At 39.0% G+C, this 23267-nt stretch overlaps 1 protein-coding gene across 1 annotated transcript in view; it reads right to left on the minus strand.

Annotated features, from left to right (window-relative positions):
• The window catches only part of GLRA3 (glycine receptor alpha 3), a 211561-nt gene that overhangs the window by 134650 nt on the left and 53644 nt on the right, over positions 1–23267 (minus strand). Inside the window, exons 6-8 of the mRNA XM_072952569.1 lie at positions 21996–22081; positions 19333–19420; positions 4059–4731 (exon numbers count right to left, since the gene is read on the minus strand). Of these exons, the coding sequence (XP_072808670.1) occupies positions 4059–4129 (71 nt within the window). The 5' untranslated portion in view covers positions 4130–4731; positions 19333–19420; positions 21996–22081. The remainder of the gene's footprint in view (positions 1–4058; positions 4732–19332; positions 19421–21995; positions 22082–23267) is intronic.

Here is a 23267-nt window from a genome sequence, read left to right on the forward strand (position 1 = left end):
GCATTCCACATTCCTTAAAACATTACTGTTTTTGTCTTTCTTTTGTCAGTAGGCCCTTTGTATTTTCTTCATTGCTAGACTCTGTGTTCCATGATGAGAAAGGTGATAAATTTCCCAGTCTTCCATAGCCAAACTGCACCTAGCATAACCACAGAATTTGGTGAAGAAATCTTGTTGACTTGCTTAACATTACACATTAAGCACACATTTAGTGATTGACTTGCCTTAGTACATAGCTGTGTGGTCAAGGGAGAGAAAAATTATATACAAGAGGAAAGAATTTACAAGCTGTTTTCTGAATCTGCAGGGTAGACTGCTTAAGGCATTGACTAGAGAACTGGGCCACAATCATTCTACAGGAGAATGTATGATTATTTATAGATACAAAGGGAAGAAGCACATATTATGTGTAGCATAACTTAAAATGACTATATCGAATCCTGCGACAGTATCTACGTACAAGGAAGTGTAATAGTAGACGTTTATTCCTTGAAGCACATTTTTCTTCAATATCTTATATAAGAAAATAGACCCAACATTAAAAAGAATTTTCCCCATCCTCTAAAACATACCAAAAGCAAAAAAAACAAGAAACTCTATGCCAAAATGCTTTTCTTAGGCTTTGACCTAAACCAAGAGAACATTTTCTTTGTGATTATCATAAAGTCTGAAATTCACACATTCAGTGTTTGACACAATGTACCATAATTTATTCGAATAGCAAGTCTGTGTTGGTGTCAAACCATAAAAATGAAAAACAAAATTGTATGTTATGAAAATAATTAATTTAGACAAAAATTTTTTTGGCAGTTGTCCTGCTTTTGGAATTTGCTCTGCAAGCTATTTGTTTTCATCACTTATTTACATTACAAAGAAAGCTGAACACTGGTGTTTTGTCCTTTATTTTATTAATATGAGAACTAGCATTCAAAAGCTATAGAGAAATTTTTTTTCAAAAAACAGCAATATCTGAGCAAAATGTGAAAATTTTAGAAACTTCACTACTAGGAAATTTAGATTTCTTATGTCTGTTTCTACCTTGTTTTTGTTAAAAGAATTAGCCTTTTTAATAAGTCTCTTTAAAATACATTTCTAATATATATTCTGATCATGAATACTCCTAATTATATTATGGTAGTAAATATTTCTGTTCTGCTGTTTTTGCCTTAACAAAACTCATCTCCTAAAATGCAGAAATTATGCCAAGATAAAAACTAAAATATCATCTGTAGGTTTGCAATAATAATCTAAGAAACTGTGATAAAACTTGATAATAATACTGCATTGATCAAATTTTGTACCAGTAGTAGCAACAGGAACTCATATCCTGCTGATAGGAATGTAAAGAGGTACAATTATTTTGGAAAACTTGAGATGTCTATTAAAGCTAAACAAACTCATATCCACACTATGATCCAGCAATCCCTCTACTGGAGAAACTCTTGGATCCAACTCATATTGTCCCCAAAATGCATATATTCACAAACAAAAAAGGTATACTCAAAGCTGTTCATAGTAGCACTAGCCAAAACCTAAAACATAAAAAATAAAAAATACCCAAATATCCCTCAATAGGACAATGGCTAAATTTATGTAATGGAATACCATACAGCAATGAGAATAAAAAAGTTATCACAGCATGGGTAAATCATATAATTCTCATAAAAATAAAGCAGACTCAAATAAGTATTTATACAAAGTTCAATGTTAGGGGAAAAAGCGTATTTATTGTTCCATAAGTCAGGATAGTGATTATCTTTGGGCAAAGTAGTGCCTGGGAAAGGATTTGGTGGTGAGAGGGAGCAGGGTGAATGCTTCCATGATACTGATAATTCTACTTCTTGGTCCGTGGTCTCTGTGCATTGGGTGTGTTACTTTTGTGCAACTTTATATGGAACCTTGTCATTTGTGCACTTTTCTGTGTGCATCTCAATAAAGTGTTTTTAAAATGTTAAACCTAGGGAAAAAAACACTCTATTAGTACATTATTTAATTATAAATTTCTATGGTTTCTGGTTGTTCTTGCATCCGAACTGCCCTGGAAATAATATTTTTAAATTAAAAAAAATTTATAAATTAAAAAATAATTTTTTCCTCTACATATTTCCTGTTTTTGCTCAATACGTCATGAATACACTTAGTGAATAAAGAATAGTCTCAATAAAGAAACTGTATTTTACAAAATATTTCCAGCAGAGGGAGTTTCACTTTCTAAAGGAAATTTCTATAGGAAATTTTTTTTCAAGGGTTATCACTGAAAATAAAAATATTTAATATTTTTTACAAATGATTAAAGTTTTTCATAGAGTGAAAGACTTTCATCTAAGACTAGTCTAAGAAGAAATTTTTATTTGATTTGTGAAAAAAAGCTTGATTACGAATATCTATATCACATAAACTTCTATATTGGGTATGTTTTCTTCAAGGGATTACATTTTGAGGTTATTTGTTAAAAGAATTTTAAACTAAATTATTTTATGGTAATAAGATAAATTCTTATAATCATAATTATGAATTTGAAATACAATTTTTGTGAATTTCAATAAAACTAGACAAGAACAGGAAAATATAGTGATGAAGATTATATATCTAAGAATATATTATAACAAATATTATGGTGAATTGGCATTATACAAATTTGACCTCATCAGTCAAAATATTTTAGTTATTGCCATTAAACTTCCTAAATCTAAATATCTAGGAAGTAAGCTATTCCAATTTCTTTGAAAAAATAAATATGCATACTATCATCTAAGATACTAAGAAATAATTATAGTAGAAGGATTAATTTATCTTACAACATAATTTTTTTACCCTTTCCATGAAAGTTACAAAAATGTAAAAGCTCTACACTCTACTACATATAAAATTTGTGACAACTGTAAAGTTACAAAAATTTACTGTCATATTAAGTATTTTTCACTGAAAATATTCTTATTTGCAATGATGTAACCCCTTACTTCAGGAAAAGTTAATAATTTCAGAAATACAATAACCTTCACAACTAGTTCCTGTTACTAAAGGTCGTTTTTCTGGGATATGTTACGTTTTTCTGAAGTGCCCAAAGATGAAAAATTGACATAGCAACTCAGCAAAGAATATTTACATACTTCAAATGGAAATCAGTATACACATAACTTGATTCCTCTAATTATTTGATTTCAATCTTCTTGAAAAGCTTGTGAGCCATAAAATGTAAATTCTAAGGTAATTATAACAGTAAAGTAATATCTATATTGGTAGTCCAGAAATCTATATGAGCAGTGTCTTGCTTATACATTGTTTGATTAAGAATGGGAGTTAAATTACCTGCTCTTTTGCTTAGGCTCTCTTCTCCTCTTTTAATTAAAAAGAAAAAGAAAGGAAGCCTACCAAATATGACTGGACATGATAAGAAAATGACAAGTCATAGAACAATGTTACTGTTCAATAGGTTTCTTATTACTTTCTCGAAGACAATTATTCTCGACATAGAACCTATCTGGTGATTTATTTATGATTTTGCCTCCATGAACTAAGCTCTTTAGAAAATAGTACTTGCAAGGCCTTCACGATTTTATTCATTTAAACTTAACCTCTGGATATATCAACACTGTTCAGAATTTCTCTGATCACTAAATGCTTATGGTCTGGAATTTTTTTTTTTGCCTTTTAAAAAATTAGTAATGTTATATTTCTAATTACTAGATGTTTTGTAACTTAGTAATTTTTTATTACTAAATTTTTTTAACTTTCTGGGAGTGACATTCAGAATTTAGCATTCATTTAGAAAAAAGAAACTCTAAAAGCAATTTGAGAAGGAAAACCTAGGCTTTGGAAATAACATTTCTAGGGTAATCTCAGCTGCAAATAAGATGTCGGTTACTAAAATACACTAATTAGTGAAAATAGAGCAAAATTACACGTTTTCTAGGTCTCAAGAGACAGACTGCTAGGTACTTTTAGACAGAAAACACGATTTAAGGGATACTTTCAACAAGTCATTCTTGGTTTCATCGATAACAAGTGGTTTCAAGGCTTGAATGAGTTCCTCAACTGTAATACACAAGCGGACTCACCTGAGTAACAGCGCTGCTTCCCAGAAGTAAAATCCAGAAACTAATGTCCGAAAGTGTCTCACGTAGGCCATGATACGGAGAGATGTATTCACAGTTCTGAAATTAGTCTTATCCAAGGCATGGGGAAGGAAGGAGAGAGCCGGGAACGAGAGTGCGCGGTCTAACTCCGCGCGGGGTTGGCGGAGACAGACGCCGGCAACGCTTCAGCACCTGAGACAGCTCCCCGCGGGCCGAGGGGACCCTCTCTTTCCAAAGCTCGAAATTCCCGTTCGACCCCTTCTCCGAGCATTGAGCAGAAGGGACAGTCACGGGATTACAAGTGTGCAGGTGACTGGCACAGTGAGAGCGGAATAATGGGTGAGATGAGTGCCTAGGTTCTGGGCAGCGGTTCACCGGAGCTCCAGCGGCAAAGGAAGAATGCTTGTCCTTTCCCGACTCGGACCCACGACTGGAGAGAGAACAGCAACAGCCGGAACGGGAATGCGTCTGCACCTGCTTCAAGCGCCGCCCTCCCGAACCCCACTTTCCACCTTTGGGTAAACCCCGAGCCTCCAGCGCGGCAAAGGGAAGCGGGGCGGGGCCAGCCGACAGCGTCTCGTCCGCCAATCACGACCGCACAGCGGGGCAGAGTGACAGACCACTCACGACGGTAGGCGGTGCTTAGCTCTCCAGGCTTTTTTTTAAAAAAAAAAAAAAAAAGGCAGTAAGTGGTGCAGAGCCTTAACCGCGACCGGAGGGAACTGGGGGAAGGAACCCTTGGGGCTAAGAATCGGGGGAGTCAGTGGCACTTATGGATTAGGTAGCAGGATCGCGCTAGAGGCACCCTCCATTGCTCTCTTAAGGGAAAAGGAGCAATTTAGTAACGAAAGATCTCTTTGGATGTGACCCTGTCTCTTTGACCTTACATCGAAATGCCAAGAGTGAACACTAACCCAGACCCTTGGAAAGGGCCGGGGAAGAGCAGAGAATGTGGTGCTGAGCACCAGAGGAACAGGAGAATCAGCTGCTTCTAGAATCCTCTCACAACCCTGGCCAGCTTCTGGCCGGGAAGCACAGTTGACTAGAGAAAGTCGAGTTCCCTTCAGTCATAATAAGGGTTCTAAAATGCTGGAGGTGGGAAATCTAAAGAGGTGGCTACTAGAGGCACAACACTACTCAACATTTGTCATACACGTTTTCCATATCTTAACGGTAATTTCAAGTGAGGACAGCTAGGTCACAGCGTACATCTCTTCTTCTGTCTTCCATCTCTCTCTCCCTGCTTCCAGACCATGACCGTTTACATACCGACATGGAGTGGAAGACTAGAAAGGAAAATTGTGTGTATGTGTGTGTATGTGCGTGTGTGTGTGTTTACATGTTTCTATGCTTATTCGTGTATCTCAAGATTATGGAATTTGAGGAGTGTGGTAATTAGGTTCGTTATTTTTTTAATAACCGTACTGGGGATTGAACCCACGACTTCCTGCATGCAAAGCACCCGCTGTACCACTGAGCTATACCCACCCCTCTTCAAAAATTATGGAATTTTTAATAATTATTAAAACTTATGCTATTAGATCTTTGCAGTGGCTTTTCTTTACTATCAACCAGGATCAAAATATTCACTCCTTGACTCAAATTTTTTCCCAAATTCCCTCAAATATTTATTCTGAAAGCCCTACTTTAATCTCTTACCTTTCTCAGTGACCAAACTGCAAGCCAAGAATGTCTGTTCTTTCTCATGTTTTCTTCTTAATTAAATCCAACACCATTTGGCATATCAATTGCCCCATAATTTTCTATTTAACTAGAAATGTATGTCACTACCTTTTAACTCTCTCAAATGACCGCACAGAGGGAAAAGAAAATCTCCTTTCTCTTTACTCTTTAGTAGATGAGCTTATTTACATTCAATGAAAATAAAGATATTTTGGATTTATTTCCATATGTTATTACCAAAACTGTCTCTTTTCACACTCGGTTTTCTGACTTTAGTCACTAACTTGCAGAAGCTTCATAAGAAATATCATTGATTCTGCCCGTGAATATTTCCAAGTTGAGAAGTTTCATACAATTTTAATTAACTCAGTTTTTTAATGAATCTTTTTAGAGCTCTCTAATGCAAATGCTTTTTAGTTGGTCATTCCCTGAATAGCAGCAATTAATTGTTTTAAAAACCACACATAATCAAAAAACAAAACTTAATATATTTCAAGAAGACCTGGGTTCCTTGCCTTGCTTCATCACTACCTGAGTTTCTTTGGAAAAGCAGCTTACTTTAAAATATATATTTATTTAATATATCTTTAAAAATATATTTATTGAGGGAATTGAATTAAATGACCTCTGAGATTCATTCTCTGGCCCAAAGGAGAGAGCCAATGAGTATTTATTTAAGTGAGAAAATTATTGGATAATAATTAAAGTTCTCTGTTTACATGAATATGGACGGTTATATTACATGGTAGCTTAAAAGGCGGGATAATTTAAGCTATTTTATGCCACCATCCATATAAAAGCATAGGAATATTATACTTTATCAAATTAATATATATCTAGTCAGTCAATTTCTTGGGTACAATGTCATATAAGATGATAACTGGAATCTCCGTATTACTTTGTTTTTAATAGCACCATGATTATTTCCTTCAAATTTCTTATGGCAAGCTACTATCCACCTCATTTATTGTTTGACTTTTCCACCAGAGTGAAGACAATGGCTGTTAGTTAGCAGAGCACCTAGCATATAGTAAATGCTCAATACTTGTTGAATGCACTCGTGATCATATTAGAGACATATATTTTTTGAGTTAGCAAATGAATGAACTTGTTACAGTGCATTGGTTAGTAGATTAACTTTGATTAAATAAATAAGAAATTAATCAGGGTGGGTGGAAGCGCCTTGTTTCTTTTTAACATTCGGTGATTAATTCTCCAGGGCTTCTTGTCCACGGATTTTTATATGGCTTGTTTTTAATTTCTATAGAGTCAAAATAAATTTCATGCAACTACATATTGCGGTCGCCATTCTTGTAAATTTTACTCTTTTGAGAATAATAATCATGACTGGATGGGTAGACGAATGGTTGTGTTTGGAGCGAAAGAAAAGACCATTTTATGGCTGATGAATAACTGACTAGCCTACTCCTGGATTTTTGATATAACCAAATCTCTGCTCTTCTTTTTGAAACCTTTATTATTTCTTTCTTGCACTAATGGATTAAAGTTCACGTTGGACAAGACATGGGACTTCTGAGCTGAGGGAGATATTAATCTTCATCAAATTTAATATTTTCCAGTTATAGAGGAAGTAGTTGTAGCCCAAAGTGGTTAAGTGATGGTTACCAACCCTTGTATTCAGCAAGTTGAAAATACCAAACTTGATCTCTGTGCTTCTGGCTCATTGTTAGTATTTTGTCCCCTACCACAGAGCTATCTTTAATGGTATGTTTTCACTATTGTCTCAGAATATATGCATATAACACAAGCTACAGAAAAAGTAGATCAATTTCAATATAATAATAAAGCTTTTTTCATATGCTCAGTTGTAACTACCAATGATCTAAAACATTTATAATATGTTGTACATATTGCTAAAATGTTTTGTTATCTACACTGGAATTTGGCACAACATTGTAAAATGACTATAATTCAATAAAAAATGTAAAAAAAATTTAAAATTTTTTTAAAATGTTTTGTTATTTGATAAAAGATTATTTACTCTTTTGAAGTCAATGTACTATGTGGTTAATGATAGTTTACTGAGAGTTGATCAGATTCAGTAGCATTGGGTCATTCTAGCCACCTCATCAAAAGCTTATGTATGAGTCAAAATGTCATTTTAAAGACTTACAGAAAGCAATGCCACCTCTGGAATAATCAGAATATTCATATCTTTGAATTAACACTCTCTAGGAAGATTGAAAACATCTTTTAACTTAAAAATCAATCAGAAAGTCACTCGCTTAATACAAATTAGGTAGAAGAAAATTAATCCTCTGGCAGTGATAGATGTTATCATCAAGTACGCATGCCTAGTAAGTTTATCTTTTACGCAGAGATCCACGGGACAGGCTACAGTAATTACGACATGTTAGATGATTAGGTGACCCTCTTGTTTGGAATAAGTGGCAGAAATATCCAAAGATTTATCTCCATTTTTTCATCCAGGCTACAAAATTTCTCACGTGGATCTCAGCAGCAGCCTCCTAATTGTCCTGCTTGCTCTCTCATTCTGCTGGGTTCATCCTCCACCGTGAATATTAATGGATTTTTGTTTGTTTCTGTTGGTTTTAGTAAATCAAGTGGTGCCAATTCGATTCCTAAAACCCGTCAGTGCCTTTCCATTGCAATAGATGAAAGTCCCCATTCCTCTTCGCAGCTGACAAGGTTCCAGATGATTTACTACTGACACCTTTTCAGCCCTTTTTTTACTGGTCTCCCTTTTTCCCTGTTGACTAGTCAATAAGATCTTTAAAATGTACTCAGATGAATTTTGTTTTTCAACAGGGAGATTATGTAACTTGTTTATGGCCAAACAGCAGAGAGCAGATATGACTCAGTCCCATGTGTGTCTGACTCCAAAGACCATATTCTTACCTACATCACACTGACTTTAGTGTATGGAATGTTAATTAAATCTTGCCCACCTCTAAATGAAGAGGTGAGGAAGATGAACTGATTTCACAGGATAGGGAGGGTTTCAAACTTTTATGACTCTGTTGGATCAGGCACCCAAAGCGCCACTCTATTCACTTGCATGGACAGAAGAGGTGCCCAAATATAGCCAATGCAGTTTGACCAGGAATCACAAGGGTCCCAGGAGGTGAGGGAAACTAATGTGACCTTGTGGGTGGGCACATTGGTCCAACTCGATGTACTTTTTTGGTTGCTTCTACCTTTAAAGTACAGTAGGGATTGGTGTATTTTTATACACACGTACTTCCCATCCTGATGGTATCTGGGGGTGCTACCAGGGGTTGGTGTAGAAAAGTGCTATTACCTTTGAGGCACTGCAACCCTACCTCTGAATTTCAGTGACTGATGATTTTGCTAATTGGAGCCTACTGTGGGTTGCACTGTATCCTTCTAAAAGATATACTGGCGTTCTAACCACTGGTACTTGTGACTATGATCTTATTTGGAAATAGGGTCTTTGCAGATATAATCAAGTTAAATGAGATCATAGGGAATTAAGGTGGGCTCAATTCAATGTCTGGTGTCCTTGTATGAAAAAGTACATTTGGACAGATTCATAGAGATAACACAATGTGAAGGTGCAAGAGGTACAGGCAAGAAGTCCTCATGATGATGGAAGCTGAGACTGACGTGACTCAGCAGCAAGCCAGGGGATGTCAAGTATTTCTGGAAACTTCCAGAAGGTAGGAAGAGGCAAGGAAGGACCTTCCTCTAGAGATGTCAGGGGAAACAAAGCTCCACTGACACTTTGATTTCAGACTTCCAGCCTCCAGAGCTGGAGTTGCCACTTGGGGCTTTGAACTCATCACCTGCCCGACTACCAGATACTGATCCTTAGAAAAGCAGCTGTTAGCTTGGGACCGAGCTTCTGTTGAAGCTAACCTCCTGACTTATAGACTCTCCCTACTGACATTCCCACTTTGGGGTGATTCAGCTCTGTCTTGATGATCAATCAACAAGGTGGGAAGGATCCACCAAGCCGCACCTGTTAAACACAAATGGCATATTCAAGAATGCAGCCAGCCCGCTTCAAGTGGAATCTCTGTTTTCCATGAAAAAGTGGCAGCTGTCCCTCTGGGGAAAACATTACATCCCACTCTACAGCCTAAAACAAAATTGCTAGTCCAGTGGGGCCAACAATTCACAAACGTCATCCTGAATGCCTTGCCCGAGATCACTCGTATCCACTGGGGTTCCGGGCTGTTCAACCTCAGCCATAACGATGCAGAACCAAAAGCACTGGTGGGCACTCCACTCAGCAGGCAGAAACAGAGGCCATTCTCTTATCTCTGGCCGATACCCTCCTTACTAAGCTTTTTAATATATTTTTTTCTGGATGGTGAACTGTTGCAAGTGGCCTAGCTGTTTGGCATGCCATTGTAAATGCTGCAAACTGGCACTGAAAGACACCCTTCTTTGGAATCACAAACTACAGAAATGAATTACAGTCCAAACTCCCCAGTTCACCGTGTAAATGTTCATGGTAAGGGTTTGTTTTTCAACACCAACTACAATCGACAATGGACTCACAGACAAGGTATTTGATGGACTTTTCACACCCCCTACTATCCACAAGCATTGCTGAACATTGGAATAAGCTCTTCAAAAATTGACTCAAACATTTTTCCGAAGTCTACATCCTTTACTTGCGTTCTGATCCGTGTACCTTGGAAAGGCCCATTCGTCAGTGAGTTAGTCTCCAGAAAGGCATCAGATCCTCTTGATGTTTCTTGGGTGGTGATCAGGATCAAAGTGATGGGGGCTATGCAGACCTATTCAGGATCCTGAAAATTCAGGATTCTGCCCTGACCATTCCTGGGTGTAATGCTTCTTTCTCCCCTCCTTGCGTTAACGCCACTCTGGCCTTATTTGTGTACCCTCTTGGAGGTAGTCTGGTGAAAAGAAGACCTAGAAGATTCAAACTTAGTTCTGATTTAGCCACTTAGATTCTCTTATTGGATTAACATGGTCATAGATCGTAATGAAATGATTACTTAGTTGAGGACACAGCTTGCTAAGTTCCCCCTCCAACAGTGGTCCATGTGTGCCCTTTTGGATGAGGTAGTGGGTTTCTGTAAGTTTTATAAAAATTCCCTTGTACCTGGATTTTCCAGACTAAAGGTCTGGGTATGAGTAGGAGATGACTGGGTGGGGGGGGGAATGCAGTTATAGCTACTGGAAAGGGATATGGAATTGTAGCAGACAGACAGAGCGTGGCTCCCCAGGACCCCCACCTCTTGATATATATGGTGGCAGAAAGCTTAGCAAAGTTGTCTCCTGATATTAGTGGAAAGCAGGGCTTATAAGTGATAAACTTGTTTGTTTAGCTGATGAGATTTCCAAGCAAAGTGATAACTGTTCCTGGTTTCTTCCTTCTGCTTGTAGTAAAAATACAAAAGAGAGAGAGACATTAAGAGTAAACCGTCAAACAAAAAGGAGCCAGGACTTGATGAATTCAGAAATCCTCACATGTTAAGATGGCAAAAGATGCTAAAATTCAGGCATCACTTTTGAAATCTTGGCATAGGAAAAAAGCTGGGGATCTGACTGTATAAACTTTTGCTAAAACTTCAGAGAAAAACAAAAAACAAAAACAAAAAACAAAAAAAGTATCCATTCACACACACAAGAAATCCTTTGAAAAGATTATGAGTATGCCTCTTAGATCCTCTTAATCAAACCACCAGGCCTCCAGGAGACTTGAGGGCACTGACCCTTATCCATCTCAACAGGAAGCTAAAACAGAGAAAGGATTAATTTGGAAAGATTTGTGGGAGATGGATTTTGTCAAATGGCGTTAACTCCACTGAAATCCAGAGGACAGCTACAAAGTTTTTGAGAAGTTTATTTCAAAAAAACACTGCTCATTGGACTGACAGGGGCACAGAGAGTGCAAGATGAAAGAAAGTTGTTAGATCTCCAAAATTCTGCTGACAGGAAGCAGACTGATAAAATTATTCAGCTTTAGAATTTGTAACTGTGCTACCTTCCATGAAAAAAGAAAAAGAAAAAGAAACCAGAGAGTGGAGTTGGAGGACATGGAGGGTTACCCCAGATTTTGAAACAAAATTCTGATCCCCAGATTCTGATCAACAAATCCCGAATGTTGGCCCAGATGTGTTTCAGATCAGCTGAACCAGTGACCCCCTGTATCTCCCAGGGCCCCTCCTCTCTGACCATTGAAGTGTAGCAGAGTACACCACCCCAAATATGCCTCTTTGGCATAAGGATCATTTTGAGCTGATTTTTTTTTTTTAACTGCAGACACAGGAGAAACTCTGAAAGCAAAGTAGAATTTACCCTTAACTAAAGGAAATCTACATTTTTTTTAAATGTACATTAGAAAGGGGACCTGTATTAGGAAAAAAGCTACTATCTGAGATAACTTTTCACCTGAGAGATTTACCTGCAGGGAAGGGCCAGCCTTGTTTACCAAACATTTTCTCCACTCACTTTCACTTGAATTGCCTCCCCTCCCCTCAACATTTTTCTTTTGTCTTTAGCTGAAGACGATATTTAAGCTGGTGGCTTGGGCCATTTCAGGGAATTACTCAGTTTTCCTGGGTGTCTCCCATGTATATATGAGGTATGACTGTTAATAAAACTTTGACTTTTCTCTTGTTAATCTGTCTTTTATTACAGGTTGGGGGAGGTGTCTCAGAAGTAGGAAGGGTAGAGAGAAAATTACTTTTCCTCTTTTAAGTGGTCTTTAGCTCTTAAACTGTGTTATTCTCACCACTTTACCTTGGTGTTCTGGTTGTTTATGGTTTGTCTCTTTAGTTTTGCAGGTACATAGAAGCAGAAGAATTGTGCCCTAGGAATTACCTAACAAACTACAACCAGGAATCACATCTGCACCAGGACCTTATTTAGATGATGAGATTTTGGACCTTGGGCTTAATAAGTGAATGACAAACTTGAGGCACTGAATGTATGTTGTATGTAAGGAGGGACACAAATCACAGGGGGCCAGAAAATAGATGGGGAAGACTCTATGTAATTCCTTCCTCCTGGTGTACACACCCTTGTATAAGCTCTTTCCATGGGTCATGGGCATGACCTGTGACAGCGAAGATGATGTCACCCCCATGATTACTTTGCAATCTTATATGACAAAGGTGACAAGATGATGTTACTCCTGTGATTATATTATGATACCTACTATGTAGCAAGGAGCGGTGCTTTCCAGAACTGTGGATAACCTCTAATTGCTCAGGTACTCTCCAGCAAGAAACTAAAGTCTTAGCCATGCTGTAGATGGACAAGCGAGATGGTATGACCCAAAATGGGAACATTAAGCAAACATCACAGCCCTCACTAATAACACCGTGACTTTGCTGTCAAGGGTAGAATCCTCCCTTCAAGAAAATGCTTGTAACCATTTTGAATGGCTTGTCTGGAAACTTTTGCAAATCTTACGTTTTAGTAAATTAGTTTTTGTTATTCCTTAAAAAAATAAAAAAAGGAGCTAGTGGAGAGGCATCATCTAATGAGAAAATTTTCCGGAAACCAAGGTGATGTTGAAGGGTGGAAAGGATACTTTGTGGGCACAGTTCTCTATGGGTCTTCCATGTCCCCATGTCTCACAAGCAGAGGCACTGCACTGACCGTTGTTCCGGACTATCTTCTCAGACACGTGTGCGCACAGATAGGATTTTCTCCTGGAGCTAGAGGTATGCATGTTTGCTGCCCAATACAGTTATCTCCCCCTTAGAGCAGAAAGCAGGCATGCTTCCTGCCCATTTCTTCAGAACCAGGTTCTCTAAACTCAGGGTTCCTCTCCTGTCAGATACAACCTGCTAGGAGTACACGTATCATCTGACCCTCTTGGTGTCAGCGTCTGGGAATGAGGACTCAGAGAACAGGAACAAAATATAGGTTGATACTCTGGCCAATGCTTTGGGGTAAATAATAATCTGTCCATTGTTTCTGACTGAGGAGCCTCGTGCCTTCTGTCAGCATCCATGAAGCCATGAAGTCTAACCTGTTAAGTCTGCAAGTAGAGAAAACTCTCAGACCTTTCATAGTTCTTGACAAGACGACATGTCAAGACATATCATAACATGTGTCACGTCTGGGCCAAGACAGAGTGGAAAATTATATGCATGTTCTGTGCCCCCAACCCCACCCCCCCCTTTTTTAACCTCTATCATCAGAAGCACACAATGAAAGGAACTGTTTGTCTGAATCACTTCATGGAAGACAGCCCCCAGCAAAATAGGAAAAACTGGTTGCCCCGATAGATAAAAGAGAAATAATTTTTTAGTATACTAACTCACTGAAATGTCCGGGTTTATTTGTGACCAAAAAAAAAAAAAGGACAGATGAACAAATGAGGCATCCTGAAAGTCACCGTGGAAACTAGCTATTGATGAGTGCTGAAGGCAGTCCATAGTAAGCACAGAGGGGTGATTCTGTTTACTCAGCTACCAAGTTATACAAGTTGTAACTGCAAGACCAAAAAGTCCCATAGAGTGAAGGGTGCAGGGGAGGAGGAACCAAAAGACTGACCTGAGAACTGTTTCTAAGAAAGAACTTTGGTGTGATTTCCGGTACCTTGAACTGGAAAGAAGCAAAAACCTTCCCAAGTTGTAGGGAATTTTATTGCCAAAGAAACCAAATCCTTGGCACAGAAAGCCTTCGACATTTGTTCCTTAAACTGACTTCAGATCCCAAAGCTTGCCTAAGCAGAAAGCAGACCACCAAAGCTCAACAGCCAGTGCGATGCGGAGTGTGTGCCACTAAGCTCCCCCTCGTCTGGGGCTGTGCAGGAAAACGAACCAGGAAAAGCTGTGCAGAGCGCAGCCAAGGTTCCCAGAGAAGAAGTTCTAGGTCGTTAGTTTCCAAGGGCAGAGTTGGGGTCTAAGCAGGTAACTTCAACTCCTGCCAGGGCAGGTCCTCCCGATGCCTTCCCCCAGGATTGCATCTTCGGTATTTTCTCCCAACTCTTCCCTTCTCTGAATGTTCAGATGGTTTTTATTACGGATATTCTGTAACTGCATAATGGATGGGGGAGGGGATAAGGGCATATGATCATCTTCTGGCTGACCATGACAAAGTACCTGACAGCAAGATCTTGAATTTTGAGCCCAGAGCAGAGGTCTCTGAGGCCTTGGGAACTGTGCGAGCCAAAATTTGGAAGCAATATGAATGCTTGAATCATCAAGCAAAAGAAAAGCAAGATCCATATGAATACATTAATGAGAAACGTAGTTCAATGATGTCAAGCTGCTGAAATTGGAGGTTTATTTCTTCAAGGACTAGCATTATCCTAAGTCGATGATTCTCAAACTTACATTCATTTTCAGCCCCCAAGGGGCCTTTTTAAGACATTTTTTCCTAATCACAGCCCCTCATTAAATTTTAACATCCTAGATATAACCTGTATCTGTTTATAAACTGTATGTATACGTATCTGTGTTTTATACATAAAGGTTCACCCCCTCCTTGACCGAGAACCAATTTTTGGCCCCTGGGGGCACTGTTGCCCCGGTTGAGAATGCCCACTATAAATGGTAGTAAAATGGATCTGTCTCCCGCCCATCTCACATGCTTCAAATTTCCAACCCATCCCTGCACACTAATCATTTTAGCCTTCTTTAAGTTCCTTAATCATATCAAGCTCTTCTGAACCTTCAGACCTTTTTTCCTTGTTTCTTTCTTTTTCCCCTTAAAAACTCTTATTTTCAGTCCTGGCACTGCTGCCTCCCTCTAATTGTTCATAATATTTCCTAACATTTTCTTGAACGATAAGTTACAGACAAACCTGATTCTAAAGTGGTTCTCACTTACATCTCTCTCCTAGTTTTCTCTAATACCACTTATGACAGTTTAATATATTTGACTGTTTTGATACTTATTGCCTGTTTCACTCACTAAAAGACACTCCATGTATACTCAGAACCTAGTGTTGAAATAAATTTCTAAGCCCAAGGTGGAGCTGTTCCTACCCCACGGTGCCATATCAAAAAACTGAAACTTGGGTAACTTTAGTGTCCCTGTAAATGCTCCATTTGACCCGAAATGCAGCACATATATCCAGGCAGCCAATCCCCAGCTGCCAAGAATCTGTAATGATGTCCTTGTTCTAAATAAGGCCAGACATGCAAACCCAGATGATCAACTTAAACCAAATACTCTTTTTTTATTCCCTGGTTGGCTTCTAGCTTTATAAGGAAATCCCTGAACTCCTAGCCAACCATGTCCTGTTTCCACATTGCTATTTCCAATACTTTACAAAACTTACTCATCCCAAATATCCAATGACAAATTTAAGTTATAATGGAATAACTGCAATTCAGGCATAACAAAAATAGAGTCAGTCAGCCATTGAGGATCTGGTCTCAGACACATCTCTGCACCACTGACGACTTAAACTTTCTCCGAACTGTACCAGGTCCAAGGACACAACCAGCTGTATTCAGAACACTTGCCAGCTGCAGCCTTGTGGTCTCAAGGTCTCCCCTTGTAACTATGGAACCATTTCGAACTCCACCCAACCGTTACTTAACACGTACCCTTATTTCTTACCAGCTCCAATTATAATTCTTCATAAATGACTCATGTAACCAACTGTAACCTTGCAGACTTTTTTCTTTATAAGCCTCCCCGATTTTGTAGTCCGAGGGAAGACAATTCAAGTGCCATAGTCTAAACAAGCCCCAAATAAACACCTCTGAATTTCAATCAGGCCTCTGTTTCTGAATTTTTGGTTAACATGTCCCTTGGGAGGTGCTTCACTGCTTGTGAGGCACCTTACTCTCCCAATTCATGGACTGTTTTCCCTTGAATAAAGGACATCAAACTCATCACGAAACTGAGCAGGACCTTGCAGGGTCTTCCCAGGTACAAGCCCCTTCGTGTCCCCTGCTTCTTGTTTGACCTCCCCAAGTTCCAAAGAGCAGACTCAAGTAGGAGATAACTAGAGAAGTAGAAAAGGCAGAAACAAAGGAAAGCAGTCAAGCAAGAGAAGTAATAATGGCTTGAACAGTCGTCAAGATTCTGAGTTGCTTCTGAAGGGATACAGGTAACAAGCTGATTCCTATCTTCGAGTTGTTCTGCGAAGTTAAGACCCCCCACCTGGTGGAGGATGGTGACTACATGCTGACAAGCATGTAGACCCTAGGTTAGTTGGAACCATAGAGTCAATGATTAAGATTATCAAAGCATCACCCTGTTACTTCACCACCAACCAATCAGAAAAACGTCCAGGGGCTGATTATACATACTCACTCTAAATGTTACCTTTAAAAATCCTTGCCTGAAAATCACTGGGGGGCTCAAGTCTTTTGTGTATTAGCTACCTGTTCTCTTTACTCGATTCCCTGCAAATAAACACTGTATTTTCCTTCACCACAATCTGGTGTCTGTAGATTGGCTTTGCTGCATCTCAATCTAGTGCACCCAAGTTTAGTTCTGTTACATTTTCCAATTTTTTTGGTCATTTGACAATAGCTAATACTGAAGAGTGGATATAAAAAAGTATAAGTGAAAGAAGGAAGGCAGGAAAGAATGATCAGAGGGGAAAAAGAACAATTTCATTTTTCTTTTTATAACCTTCTTTCTCCCCTATTTTCTCTTTGCTCTCTAGAATTCAAAGTTCATATCGTGAGTAGGGGAGGAAAAATAATTTTCCCTCTACCCTTCTAAGTTCATGGCTGAGACCCCTTGTAGTAAAAGACAGATCATCAAGAGAAAAACGAACAGAAGTACATGTGTACATGTACAAGAATGCATGTGCAACTCATGCATACACAGGAGATACTCAGGAAAACTGCATGACTCCCTGAGATGACCCAAGCTACCACCTTAAATACCATCTTTAACCAAAGACAAAAGAAAGAAAGTTGTGTGCATCTGGGAGCTGTTACGGAGGTTACCAGGAAAAGCAAGGTAAACAAGGGTAATGTTTGTTATGCAGCTAAGTCATTGCCTTCTTAGTGATAAATAGTCTCAGGTAATATAGAGTCACTCTTCTCCTGGTACAGAGGGGGAGACACCCTTAAAAACAGAGATTTCCTTATAAACGTAAATTTCCCTTACAAGAGGGCAACTTCTACTCTTGTTTTTAGAGCTTCTCTTGCATCTGCACATTCTCAAAAATGATAAGCTCAAAATAAGCCTTGTACCAAAGAGGCATATTTTACAGTGGCCTATTCTGCTACCCGTGCTGCTGATATGGTGTGAACTTATGACATGATGGGTCTAACAATAATCAACATGTGCTGGACAGTTTCAGTCACATAGTCTCTAATGTTTCACAATCAGACACTCAACCTCCAACAAGGCCCCAAATCCAGAGCTTGTACCCAAGTGGTATACAGCTTCCTTCTGAACATGGGAAGGTCTTATTCCCAAATCCTAGTGTTCTGTGCTGTTACTCTCTCATTAAGTCTTCCAAAGATGCTACACCATGTTCTTTTCTAGAGCAGGGGTCAGCATAACTATAGCCCATGGCCACGTCTGACTCAGGGCCTGCTTCTGTAATTAAAATCTTCCTGGAACACAGCCATGTCACTGATGCACTGTCTTTGGCTGCATTTGCACTGCAGCCACAGAGGAAAGTGGTTCTGCTGCAACAGCAGGGCTGAACAGTTGCACATCAGCAGACTCACTGGCAACAAAGACCCTGTGGCCCTCAAAGATATTTACCATCTGGCCATTTGCAGAAAAAGGTTGCTGACTCTTGCTCTATATGTCATTGACCCCACTAGGATCACGTGACCCACGTGGCAGAGCTCTTTGTATTGTAGTCTACACCTGATGTAGGACCTTCCGCTCTGGACCCCACTTGAAATTGGCAGCCTTCTAAGTCACCTGATAAATGAATCAGAGCAGTTTTCCTAAGTATGGCATATGTTCTTCCAGAGATATCTACTAAGCACTATGACTCTTAGTGGCAGAAAGTTCCAGTATCTTGGCATGTACCAGATCAATGAATCCTTCAAAGCTTTATGAATGTGGCAAGCTCTCAACAAGTCAGAGTACCTACTACTTCTTGCTCAACAAAGAATCAGAGAGATGTTCCATGGGAAGTTCAGATAATCAAGACCCCTTTAGACTACCCACTGACAGAGTGCAGCAGACTTAACAGGGTCCCAGGGCAAGATTATTTTCTTTCCTGACAGGGAATGAAATGAAATGCATTCACTAGATTAACAGCTACTGTATTAATTTTCCATTGCTGCTGCGACTAATTATTACAAACTTAGTGGCTTGAAACAATCCAAATTTATCATCTGTAGATCAGAAATCCAATACAGAACTAAGATTAAGATCAGGTTGGGGCGGGGGGTACATTCCTTTCTGGGAGGCATTAGAGTAAATTCCTTTACCTTGCCTTCTCCAGTTTCTAGATCTGCCCACTTTCCTTGGCAAGTGGCTGCCTCCTTCTACATTCTAGAGCCAGAAATGCTGGAAGGAGTTCTTCTCACTCTGCCATCTAAGTGGTTCTTTCTTCACCTTTACTCTTCTACTTTTAAGGACCCTTGCAATTACACTGGGCCTACCTGGATAATCTAGGATAACCTCCCAACTTAAGATTGGTCAGTTAGCAAACTTAATTCTCCTTTGCCAGGTAATCTAATGTACTCACAGGTTCTGGGGATCAGGACATAGACATCTTTGTGGGTCCCACACTGTGCCTGCCACAGCTGCATAGAAGGGCAGAGTCTACGTTGCTCCTGTACCAGGAAATATGACACAGAGAGAAGGGAATAAACTCTCATCTGGCTGTGAGAATGGATCTCTTGGTTAGACATATGGAACTCCACTGTCACCTGCCACGACCTATTTGAATTTTCTTGCATGTGGCTCTTGGTGAATTCAATGATATGAATGAGGATCACAAAACTTAATTTTTTTAAAGTCTTTGAGTTTGGCTTCAATTTCTACCATTTAACTTGAAATGCAGTGGTGTTTCTGACTCACTATCCTGGCAAGGAGGAAGAAACAGTTTCAAAGATTTCTGCTTATTCTTTTCATCCACACTGGTTCTCATTCCACAGAGCAGGGAACCAACGTGAGGGTTCTGCCAGATGCTAAGTATATCTATACAAGCACATTCAGGAACTGTGAGAATGACCGGAGAGAGGGTGGACGGGTCTGTTGGATCTACTACTAGAGATGAACTCGATCCAAGTGATTATCATCTGGCATCTACGCCCTCAATCCACTCTCACAGGTGGGTTATGATAATGTTTTATTTTCATTTTGCTGAACTTATCCCAGACTTTATTCCCAGCAGCTTCAGGAAGATTTGCAAACCCCTCTTTCTGCAATATGGAGTTACTTGGGATATTGGATGCTGGCCATTTGGGAAATGACTGGGAGAGTATCTCCTATATATACTTACTGTGTCATCAGGATCCTTCAACCTAGGGACCTGATTTGCCTTTCAAACTCAATTAGTAAAATTTCTGGAGAGGAGGTGAACTTGCTTTGTCAAAGAGAGAGATTTCTCTATACAGACTAAGTGTTTCAGAAAGACACTACTAATGAACGACACTATTAATGACAGACATTGTGGTTTGCAGAATTCCAAGTTGTTCCCCAAGATTCCTTGCCCCTGGTATATGCGCCCTTCTATAATTCCCTCCCCTCGAGTATTGGCAGAACCTCTGAATATGATAGGATTTCACTCTTGTGATCAGGTTACTATCAGCTGATTTTGAGTTAATCAAAGGGGAGATTGCACGGGCCTGATCTATCCAACCTGAGGGCAGCATCTATGAACTAACAGCAACGCCTAGCCAACAGCAAGTGAGAAAAAGGAAACTCAGTCCTGCAACGGCAACGAACTGAATTCCATCAACACCTAAATGAGTTTGGACAAGGAACCCAAGAGCCAGCTGAGTACCCAGTCCTGGCAAAAATCGATTTCAGTCTGTAGAAGCCCTGAGCAGACAATGCAGATAAACTGTGCCTAGACTCCTAACACAGCAACTGGGAGAAAATAAAATTGTGTTGTGTTAGGACCCTAAATTTGTGATGATTTTGTCAGTGAACTAAACAAAGTGATATAAAAGTTTCTGCTAAAATTAACCAAAATGGGCCTGGCACTCTGTGTATTGTGTGTGTGTGTGTGTGTGTGTGTGTGTGTGTGTGTGTGTGTGTGTGTGTGTGTGTGTGTGTGTGTGTGTGTGTGTGTGTGTGTGTGTTATTTTAATTACTTTTCTATTTATTGTAAATCTCTTAAAATTAATATGATTGCTATAGTATGAATGTTTGTGTCCCCCTAAAATTCATATGTTGAAGTCCTAATCCCCAAAGATGATGTTGTCTGGAGGTGGGGCCTTTAGGACATGCTTAAGTTACGAAGGCAAAGTCCTCATGGGTGGGATCGGTGCCTAATAAGAGAGACTCCTTGCCTTCCACCTGTGAGGACACAGCCAGAAGGCATTCATGGCGAGCCAGGCAGAGGGTGCGCACCAGGCTATGACCATACGCGCACCTTGATCTTGGACTTCCAGCCTCCAGAACCGTGAGAAAATAACTTCAGTTGTTTATAAACTTCCCAGTCTGTGGTAATTTGCTAGAGCAGCCTGAATGGACCAAGATGATGATCACAATCAAAGCAACTGGCTGTGCACTGGAAACTGACACAGCACTGGAAACTGACTAAACAAAAACAAACAAAAAAGCAAAACAATTGGGACATTTCTTTGTTGTGGTCGTTATAAGCATATGGAATACTTGGTGGGGGTGGAGTTTGCAGGCCGGGTGTGGCTCCCACATTGCACCCTGAGAGGCAGCACAGTGAACAGGGGGAGGGCGTGTTCTCTACGGCAGATCTCCGGGTTTCTGGTGTCAGGGCGAGCACCTATTAGGGTCCTACCTTGGGAAAACCGCTTAACCTCTGATTCCTCACCTATGAAATGCGGATTGTGGGATCTACCTCACAGCGCTATTCTAAGGACCAAGTGAGGTAATACTTTCGCTGTATGTAAAGGACTGCCTGGTTGCATGTTAATATCCACATAAAGATGTATTAAGTGAAAATAAATTGACTGGCTCCTTTTACTTTGAACATACTCCACAGTGTAGCGATCACCACATCAACTTCCCAGAAAAGGAACGATATGAAACTTTTTGGAAAGGTCACAGGACTCGAAATCACTCAGCATGAAATTAGTGTAAATAAATTTGGGAAACGTGGCACAGTTATTATATAGACAATGGTAAATATTCATTAAGAGAGATTTTGTAAAGAAAGGAAACATAATCATACCCAAACCTGGTGATACTAATCTGGCTTACCGTCATTTCAGCCTCTTACAGGTGCCACATACATGCAAGGGTGGAGACGGGGACTTTGGCCACATCAGCTGAGCAATTTATAATCACTGTATATAAGTGATATAAAACAGCAGCAAAAAACAAAAGCAAAAAATAAGGGTGCTCACAAAGTTGTCTGATCTTCTATATACCAAACACACAAATATACTCTATTCTAAAGTTATCTCACATTTTGACAAAGTATAGAGACTCTGAGAGCTTTGCAAAATTACAGGTACTTGGGAGTTAAAATAATTTCTGAAAAGTGTTCCTATTATGTAACAATTGTTTGGTGTCAACCCTGAACTATACTCAGAACAAAACAAAGATTTAATCATAGCTTAAGACAATTATCTTCATTAAAGTTCCACTAATGAGCAACTGCTAAGGCAATATTTCATTCTGAAAACAAGAAAGTTCTAGTTTCAAATTTAAATGCATTTAAATTAGCATTTAAATGTGCCCTATAAACATGTACCAGGCTGAGTTATTATTCAGTGTGATCACCATTGTGGTGATTATTATGTGCCATTTAGTGAACACTCACTGTGTATTTGCAGGCTTGCTGAATACAGTATGTTTAATTCTGTGGATTTCTGATGACTTTTTTCCCATAGAAACACAAAACACATTATAACATCTCCCTTCAAGCATAACACATAGTGTTAAAAGGTTACAGGAATCTGATGTATTTTTTATTTTTGTTTCTTACCAGTTTTGCTATTCATTGGGATTTAAGAACTCAAGATAATTTAATATTTTAAAATTACAACTAATTTATAAGTAGTTGGTTTGCTATTTTTCTTGTGAATGTTACAGGTTTCATTCTGAGGTCATCTCTTTAAAAAACAAACATTTTTAATATTTTTATTTTTTTATCTAATTATTTGATTAGTATTCTCTACAATGCAATTCCTGTTTTTATCTGATATGTATTATTTATATTTGACAAATTTAATTCAAATATATTTTTATTAATTTTGAAAAAAATGGAATTATTATATAATATTCCTCTACAAAACACTATTGAATATTATAATTGGAACATTATTTTGCATATCCAGAATTGTCCTTTATTTTGATTAGATTACAAAATATTTTGGTTGGTGATCTTTCAGTGCTTCCATTCAGTTACTTGAATATCAATGCATCCATTTAGACAAAACCTCATTGAAGAACCGAAACAACCACACTCAACCACTTCCCTTGTTCCTGAGAAAGTCTATTAAAAAAAAACAGATTGAGAAATAAACA

Source organism: Vicugna pacos, chromosome 31 (assembly GCF_048564905.1).
Source record: "Vicugna pacos chromosome 31, VicPac4, whole genome shotgun sequence".
Classification (NCBI taxonomy): domain Eukaryota; kingdom Metazoa; phylum Chordata; class Mammalia; order Artiodactyla; family Camelidae; genus Vicugna; species Vicugna pacos.